The sequence below is a fragment of the Acyrthosiphon pisum genome, chromosome A1 (genome assembly GCF_005508785.2).
Source record: "Acyrthosiphon pisum isolate AL4f chromosome A1, pea_aphid_22Mar2018_4r6ur, whole genome shotgun sequence".
Lineage (NCBI taxonomy): Eukaryota > Metazoa > Arthropoda > Insecta > Hemiptera > Aphididae > Acyrthosiphon > Acyrthosiphon pisum.
In genome coordinates this window covers 144,955,641-144,965,470 of record NC_042494.1, presented here as the reverse complement: position 1 = coordinate 144,965,470, position 9,830 = coordinate 144,955,641, and the positions used below count along the sequence as shown (strand labels likewise).

The 9,830-nt window shown below is 29.7% G+C and overlaps 1 protein-coding gene across 1 annotated transcript in view; it reads right to left on the bottom strand.

Annotated features, from left to right (window-relative positions):
- LOC100168251 (proton-coupled amino acid transporter-like protein CG1139) overlaps positions 1–9,830 on the bottom strand; it is a 21,014-nt gene that overhangs the window by 6,229 nt on the left and 4,955 nt on the right. Inside the window, exons 3-6 of the mRNA XM_001945817.5 lie at positions 5,037–5,156; positions 2,585–2,735; positions 1,672–1,793; positions 589–673 (exon numbers count right to left, since the gene is read on the bottom strand). Coding sequence (XP_001945852.2) covers positions 589–673; positions 1,672–1,793; positions 2,585–2,735; positions 5,037–5,156 — 478 coding nt within the window. The remainder of the gene's footprint in view (positions 1–588; positions 674–1,671; positions 1,794–2,584; positions 2,736–5,036; positions 5,157–9,830) is intronic.

Below are 9,830 nucleotides of genomic sequence, written 5' to 3'. Positions count from 1 at the left end.
CGTCCTCTTAACTTATAGCTTACAAGTTACAACTATATAATCACTTAAAAATAAAATCATTATTGAATAAGATTATAAAATATAAGTTATAATATCATTAATTAATATTAAGACACAGTCATCAACATACGTTTATCGAAAACAATAAAATTTGGTTATTTACTATCAGTGAGGTGCGGGCGACGAACTGAATTATTATAATCGATTATTATCGTACTTAAATTAGTGACAAAATGGACAAATACAAAATATGAAGAATTCTAACATGTGACCACGGTATACGGTCATGCCAGGTTATGTCAGGTGACTATATTGCACTTTTAATGTTAAGAAATTTTTATTATTAAATCAATAAGAAAAACAGCGAACCCCCGTCCACTACAAAAAATATATATATATATATTGTCCCTGGAATTGTAATTTTATGGGGGGGGGGGGGGGGTGGAGCGATCGGCTTAAATTGTTAAATCTTGTGTAGCATGGTGCCGGGTGCACCAGAGCTTAAAAGGTCCAATTACGGACCTTTGATTGATATGACACACTTTGCCTGTAAACCAATAAACCTTTGTGTAAATCACAATCACTAACCTGTTTGATGCTGGTTCCGATGAACATGATGTACACGCAACATATTCCCAGTTGGTAGACGATCAAGAACCCGTCAACGATAATCCTGCACACAAACAAACAGTAATCCATTATAATAAATTGCTAACGATAGCGCTAAAATTACAAATACACCACTAAATAGTAAATAGTTATGTAGGTACCTATACAATAATAGGGTTATTTATAGTGTTTATTTGTATGCTTTTTAAAAGCTTTAACACGGCTGTCTATATTACAATAAAGGTCGCTTGGTGGTCTAAACGGCCGGCCAAGGTCGTAATAATGATGATTACAACACGTAGGTAGGAAGTATATCGTTACTGCGCTGCACTACATATATAGGCGGAAACTGAGAAATTTTAAATTTTTTAAAAATTATATTTATATTATGATGATCTAATCGTCTAACTAAAGTGTATTAGACACAATGTCATTTCACTCATTTATATTGCAGTTTCTTATAATTTTTACGATAATTTTCCGGTAAAAGCGCATATTTTTTAGTATATTTTAATTTATTTTTCGTAGAAAATATAACATTGTACAAGCGTAAACCATAATTAGGTGTAATGTATACACGATTACTTAGTAAAGAGAAAAATGTATAGAATTGACAATACGTTTTATTATCTTTAATTGAGAACACTTTAACGTTAAGAAGTACTATAATATAGGTTATATTATGTAACAATTTGCACATACCAAAATGTGGAATGTACGTTAATAAAATATTATATACATATTGGAACTACAGTCAAATCCACAAATATGAAATCAAATACATTAGGTAATTTAATTTCAAAACATTAAATAAAAACTGAAAAATAGTAGTTACACAGATAACTGTTAAAATGTTTTGTTTAATAATTGTTCAAGATGGTAGGTACCATTTAAATCGCCGTGGGGCGAGGGATATAACTGATATAATTGTATTGTATTATTAAAATGTCTAGTTTGATATTAGTTATTGTAGGCTTTTAGAACATGCAGATATTTATATGGCATCGATACTATTAATATAGGTAGGTATAATAGTATAAGAGTTGAAATAAAATCACCAACGCAGAAAGAGGAACTCCGAATTTCAAAAAGGCCGGACCGTCTTGTAGGGCGTATTTCATGGAATCCGGATAGCTGAGTATGGGCACTCGGTGTTTCTTGCACAACAGGTACTGAGATCTAACCTAGAAGTGAAAAAAATAGTATATTATTAAAAACTTCTGTGAACCGAATAGTAGGCGCTTATGTATTATTATATTATGTTATTAAAATGTTATGAATTGTTATATTAAAACGATTATATTACTTAATAACAACTTAGCATATTATGAATACATTATTTTTCTAAATTATCGGTTCAATTTCTTGCATTTGAGTAAACTTAGTATAATGAGTGCAAAAAATAGTAAAGATAACAATAATATCATTGTACCTAACATTATACAATTTACTGGTAAATTGTGTCTAAGATCGATCGAATAATTAAAAATCGACTTTCAAAATAAAAAAAACACTTTTCTAAAAAATGTGCTTTAATCATCCCTCCACACCCACGGGTAAAACGGACGGCACGTTTGACCGCATCATGTCGCGGTCCGGTGGTACGGGAAATACTAAAATCGACAGGAACCGGTTAAACGCATTATAGTGTGACATTTACAGTGTTAAAACTAAAGTAATTGGTTTTTAATGCGTTCTTTTTGTGGGTCCTGGTGAAACACAAAATCCTAATAATTACAGCATTTCTAATTGTAGACGTCACACTGTGTTGCGCTTAGCCAGTTCCTGACGATTCTTCCAATCCTTCCGCTGGCCGACCGCAAACATCACGACGTGGTCGCGCGTGGGACACTTCCGTTTTACCAGGACCTGCCAAAACGCATCATAATATTATAGTGTCAAGTGCAGTGCATAGCGAGTCTCTTTTCACCCCGTAAAAAAAATCCTCAACAGTTCCTATCCGGACAGTACTTACCAAGACATGTAGGCAATACGTGCATAAGAAGCCGATAAGTATGGTGCCCACGGTTCCGACGAGAAGTCCGGAGTTGTAGAAGGCATTGGGCATAGCCAGAATCCCGGTTCCCAAACTGCCTTTGAGCAAGTGGATGAGCGTCTCGGAATTTCTACAAGCGGCGACAGATAAAATATAAACATAATTAAAATTAAATTATATTAATATTATGACATCAGTAGTCACATCAATCGTACCACAAAGCTGTACACACGATATATCGATGTATACATATTATATATGTATTTTTTTTATTATTATTATTATTATTTATTAGAGCTTCGACTACTATAAGGATGTTGACTTATATATTATGTATATTGTATGTATATTTATGTAATATGTATTATAATTTTGTTACAGTGATGTTATTACACTGATGTCACTCATCATGCGTCATAATGATCAAAAATATTTTCACAGATCGCCGTCGTTACCAATTTACACATAATAGTTATTAATTAATAATTATTATGAACGTATATAATCGGCGACGTTAAACTTGGTATGTGGTTAAAGGAGTACGACGCGGGTACCGAAATAATATAATATAGCAGTAACGGGTGTTGCGGCAATAATAATGCAATGATTATTATTGGTATGTTATTATATTTTTGTACATCACATATTTTGTACTACGACCGTCGGTCGAAACGAGCGCGTTTGAAGGGCCGCCTTCGATTTGAACTTAGCTGCGGCATTCGAGTTCTCTAATGATACGATATTCATAATATATATAAACGCGATACGTTTTTTAAAATACAATCACTGTTGTTTATTATTATTATCATCATACACAGCGATGTTAGATCAAATGCGTGCCCACTCTTGTCTTGTGCGATAAACACAACATAATATTGTTCGTCTGCGATGCCTGTGCACGCCGTTGATCGATGATAATTTAAATTATTGTTTATTGCGCACGCGTGTATTATTATTATATACTGGTGATACCTACACTATAAGTAGATAATCTGGGGCGTCGAATTATCATTTGATCACGCATACGTGGTAAGTGGTAAGCAAATTTCCGTATGCAGCAGAGTGGTTATAGTGTTATATTGGACAAATAAAAACACATTTGACAACTTTTCGGTATAAAAAATAATGATTTTGCAATAGTTGAGATTGTATCTTGGCCGCAATGACACAACCGCCGGCGATAACACCGCGGCCGTGTAGAAAATAAACTTTAGTTGTCCGATTTGCCGAGAGGTTATTGGGCGCAATCGCGAAGTATTTTCGTTACCTATATATTACACGATTTAGACAACGAAGAAAGATATTTTTAAGATAGTAAGTTTTCATTAAATTCACTTTTTCAAAATATTGTTTTTTTTCTCAAAAAATTTAATATTATCATATTGTTTTTTCATAATATAACAAACATTGAATGTATTTTTCTAGAACGTATTTTTAAGTGCGTAAGTTCATAATAATACATGTCTTGAGATTTTTAAAGTCCTCTGCATAACTAATGAGTAAATAATGAGCGTAAACAAACAGATTTACTAATCTAATAGGTATAGTATATAGTTATTATCGATACATCACGACACAAATAAAGATGGGTATAATACTGGGTTAGGTTATTTTTAAAATATACACTATCCCCGATTTTATTTAGTTCGTAAAATATTTAAAAATATAATAAATAATAACGATTGTTCGTTTATAAAGCGTTCATGTTAATACATATGGTTGCCTAATGGTTTACACCTTGAACGTATGTGTATGATATTAAGGGGGCTGGAGCGTGATTTATTTTCGGTCGAAAACATAGCTCACGACTTCAATCACTACGTCCAATAAAATATTCCGATATTAATTTTGAAAACAAATTGGAATTTGTCACTAAATTATCTATGCTTTAACAATTTCATTTTTATGATTTTTATTTTTTTTTACTTAGAAATTTACTGACAAAAAGAGTAAAAATAGAACATATTCATAATTTAAATTTAAATAAATTGATATAGAATATGAAAAATGTACGACAGTTAAAGCATAGTAAATTTAGAGGAGAATTAAAATCTGCTTTCAAAATTAAAATCGAAACATCCTACTGAGCGTAGTGATTGAAGTCAGAGGTGGTATTTTTTGAAAAAAAATGTTTGTCATTTTATAAAGCAATAAATGGTGACATGTGCATGCGCGTAGGTAAAATTACAGACGTACATCCCGGTCACTATGATGCCCCTATAAAACGTGATCAGTACTACGAATTACGCAAACTAATATTTATAAAAAAAAATACAGAAAATGTACGTCAATACGACTAAATAGGTACGTAATTCGATTTTTATCTATTGGCTGTTATACATTTTATAGATTTCTTCATCACCTCGTTGGATCGTGTTTTTTATGATATTTTAATCAATTCTAAGTCAACTGGTAAATGTATGGTACTCACGTGGTGGGATGTTCAAGTATTCTGTGCGCGTGAGGATCGTATGGCGGAGATCCATTGGCGTTGAGCGACATGTTTTCCTGTTGCACGTTCACCGCGTACGATTTTGATTTTTGATCCTTGCTGAAAACACAAATAAAACACGAATCAATTTTAATTGATATATCTTACTTAAACACTGTCGTGACTACGCACACATATAAAAATAAATTGATGTGGGCTTAATTTCTCCCAGTTTTTTAAACGTATTTTAGTTTCTAAAAACTCAATTCCAGTAGGTACCAAAATTAATATAAGTGCATAATTTTATATTGGTTATAAATACAAAAATTAATTATAAATTACTATGTTAAGCAACTGAATATAATGTAAACCAACATTATTAACAAAAACATTTTATAACATATAATTAGTTACATATTACAAATTAGAACTTCTACATTTTAATATACAGTCGAGTTTCCATAAATCAAAATTATTTTTATCCCCCCCCTTGAGATTCGATTTATCGTGACTCGACTTAATTAAATTTTATTGAAACTATTGCAGTACCTGAACGCTTATTTTCAATTTTCATCAATAAGGGATATAAATAATAAAATTAGGTTAAGAAGTATTATGGGACAAAATTATTTTATCCATATTAAGTAGGTATAACATAGAAACAGATATTGCTAATTTTATCAACACAAGGCTAGTTGATAGTTAAATAGAATTTATTTAACTTTATAAAAACGAAAATTGTGCAAAAAAGATAATATGAACTTGCAACTGAATATGATTTGTTTTTTTTTTACTCGATAAGATTTATTTATAAATATTATTACCTATACAATAATAATATTATGTATTCAGTATTGTGACTTAAACAGTAAAAGACGCTTTAAAAGTGTTTTATCGGTTTAATTTTGTACAATATTATTGAGTATAGACATAATAATATAGTAGTACTCAATGGTATACGTAGAGTACGGCATGATCATATCAAAAAAATTACACGAATGCAACACAGATAATAATTATGTCCGTGTGGTTTTTGGCTAAATAATTTTCGTTCACAGCGCACCAACCACGAAAAATATCGAACTATAATTAATTAAAAATATCGAATGCATAGTATAAAATATTACATTGTAATACAATACCAATGCACGTTTATAATTCAATAAATTATTCATGGAATATCCAGTATAAAATGTATAGTATGACAAATGTGCTTAAAAAAACTCATTTAGGTACATGCTAAAAAATATATTAAGGCATGCCCTCTGAAAGAAATGCACTTCGGAATACGGAACGAATTTTTAGATAGAGCAAAAACGTTTTAGAAATGTTGCGTTGTGACATGTTCATAGAGATGGCTACCAGGGTCCCATGGTTCAACGTCGCCATCGTTCGCGTTCCTTTCCTTTATTTTCAAGTATAAAATCGTAGCGATGTACTATCATTATTTCATAGAACAAAACTAGTGCACTAGTGCACTAGTGTACTAGTGTATTATCAGTGTTGGGTAGTAACGTAACGCAAATTACAAATTACTGTAACGCAATTACTTTTTCAGTAACGCAGCAGTAATTTCATTACATTTTACTTACAGTAACGCAATTGTAACGCAATTACTTTTTAAAAGTAATTTCTATGAAGTAACGCACTAATGCGTTATTTTCCACGTTACTTATTAAAATAATAGTTTTGAATGTAGAACAAAAATGAGCTAATAAGATATTCCAGAAAAATTAAAAATCAATTTTATTTACTTTTGATTCCGATAATAGTTAACAATATTATTAAACATTCCAGGAATTAATGTTATTACTTTCATTATAAGAAATAAAAGAGTTTGGCTTAAAAATAAAATTTAATTAAAACGAATTATGATTTACGACTTATGAGTAAGCCACCTATCGGCTATCAACCTATATGGCTATAGGTACGAATTTAAAAATGACCTACCGGCTACCTCGATGTTAATACCTTACCAGACTGCAGTCACCATTTCCAATTAATACTATATACTATATAGACATATATACTATATTATACATATTATATTAATACGATTTACGAATACCATAGGAATACCATACGATTACCAATTACACTGTATCATTTAGTTTCACTTGTTTATTATAAAATAACTTGCCTTATTGTTATATTTAGTATTAGAGACATGTGTAGTTTGAGTTTAAATGTATACAATTAAATTTAACTATATAGGTACCTACTTTACTATAGCCATATAATAAATAATAATTAATAGGTGAGATGAATGATAATTGTACATTTACATGTTGTACACTTTGTACACTAGGTATCACTAGGTAGTAGGTCTAAAATATATTGTAAAATATATCATATTATGAATTAAATATGGTTAAAAAAAAATGATAACTGTTATCAGAGATTAAAAAAAAAGTAACGTTATTTCTAACGCACTACCACGCACTACTTTATTTATGAAAAAGTAACGTAACGTGATAAAAATAATTTTAGGTAACGCAAATGTAATTTAAATAAAAATATGTGAAGTAACGAGTAACGTAACTCCATTACTTTTTAAAAGTAATTTACCCAACACTGTGTATTATAACTAGTATATTATATTACTGTACTAGTGTATTATAACTAGTGCAAATAGTTGTACATCATCAGAATATTTATATTTCCAACCGTGAAAATGCACTGTTGTAAAATGTATGTACCAAAAGTCCAAAACAGTTGTGTAGCGTAATAATTATTCTAAACAACATAATAGTTAGGACAGTTAGGTAGTTATTTTGTTACTAGACAACGACACCAACAACTTTTTCGATGGCAAACAATAAATAAATTAAGATTATATTGAATGGTATACAGATATGAACATTGAAGGGGAATTCAAATTTCACATTTCAATCACCGAATTGAAAATCGGAATAAATTATTTCGGAATAAATGCAATCATAAAAAATCATAATTTTTGCAATCATAATTTCAATGCGGGACAAATTGGTATAATATTGTTAATTTATAAAAAATAGCGCAATATACATCAATACAACTATAGAATAAATTATATAATATGTTTAATGTCGTCTAATATTATAACAATTAAATTAGTAAAAAATTAAAAATTAATAATATTACCTACAATAATTTTCAGTCAAAATAATACAAAATCGAATAAAATAAAGCTAGAACAGCAATAGGAAAAAAGCCACGATTATAAAATACAAATTTTAGTGTTACATAAAGGTACACCAATTTTCTTTTTAATTTTTTTTTTCTATTGGTGTAAAAAATTCCTGGACACTTATCAGTTATCACATTAGCTTTGCAGCAACGCCTTGTGATTTTGTCCAGTATATTTATTTACATTCACTAATCCGTCGTAAAACAATTAACAATTATTTTCAACGAAGTTACACTTTATTTAGTCATTTAATACTTACTTATGATATTTTTACTTATTTCTGGGTTACGAAAAAATCATATTTGGTATAATAAAAATGATACAATAACCTACCATAGAATTAACAATATAATTTGTATAGGTAATAAATTCACAAAACATAATACCTAAGTATTATAATTAATTTTTACAGATCAATAAGTTTTTGTTATCTTGCGGTTTTTTCCTAGATTCAACTAAAACATAGTTGGTGTGATGTTATAATATAGTAAGTATATCTATACTATATTATAACGAAGTCGAATAATAATTTCACAATAGTATTTCACTTTCGAGCTAATACTTACCAGTTACCAGGATTCCATGGCCACAAGACTCGCAATAGTACGGTTGGCGTACGTTATTATAATATGGTGACGACATTCTTTCTATGGTGTTTTATTGAATTTATTAATGTCTGAGTTTTGGACAACCGTGTATAGTTGGACAACTACACACATCCTGAGTATAACATATTATAATAATATATAACACGCAATATGGACAAATAAACGAGAAGTTCTCAGCTGCTATACGTAATTGGCCAGAGATATTATGTGTATTTGACGCGGAAGAATATTGTTTAACCGAAAAAACAATCCAATACGTTTCGGTCAAGATGCGTTTAAACGTTTAGAATAATAATATCATATTAATTGTAAAATATTTTTAAACAATCTCACAATAAGTCAAAATAACTAACTTTGTATAATATACTATAATGATATAATAATCAACTATAATCCTGATGGCAAATAGGTATTTAAGGTATGTACTATGCATGTATTATAATTTATAATATATATTCCATCATTTAGGCCGTTTTAGGCAGCGGGCCACCTCATATTTTTAAAAAATCTCGCTGGCCAAATTCGTAATAAAAACACTAAATTAATAAAAGATACACGACATGCTTAAAATGTATTCGCGAGTGTCTGATAAAGACGGTCGCGGGATAAAGACCTCTGCAAATTATGAAAAACAAATTTGTATCCGCCATTCTGGCGTTTCAGATTATATTTATTGGTAATTAGTTATTAATAAGTAATAACTAATAATAAATAATATTTTCACTACAGCAAAATGAAATTACCGAGGATATTACACTGTACTATTTTAAGTGAATTAAAATTATTTTAATTATTTGATCGAAAAATAAGAATATTTTAAATATGTTTCTAAACTAATATTTAAATTCATAATATATTGTGTTCAATACCTATATAATGATTATCTTGTAAAATTCAAATAATAAGCTATTAAGAGGACGTCACCTCCCGCATGTGTTTTCTCCGTCTTACACACGTACGTTATAGCAAATTTTCGTTTGTTAGTTTCAATAGGGTACTATTATTTTTGATTTTAGA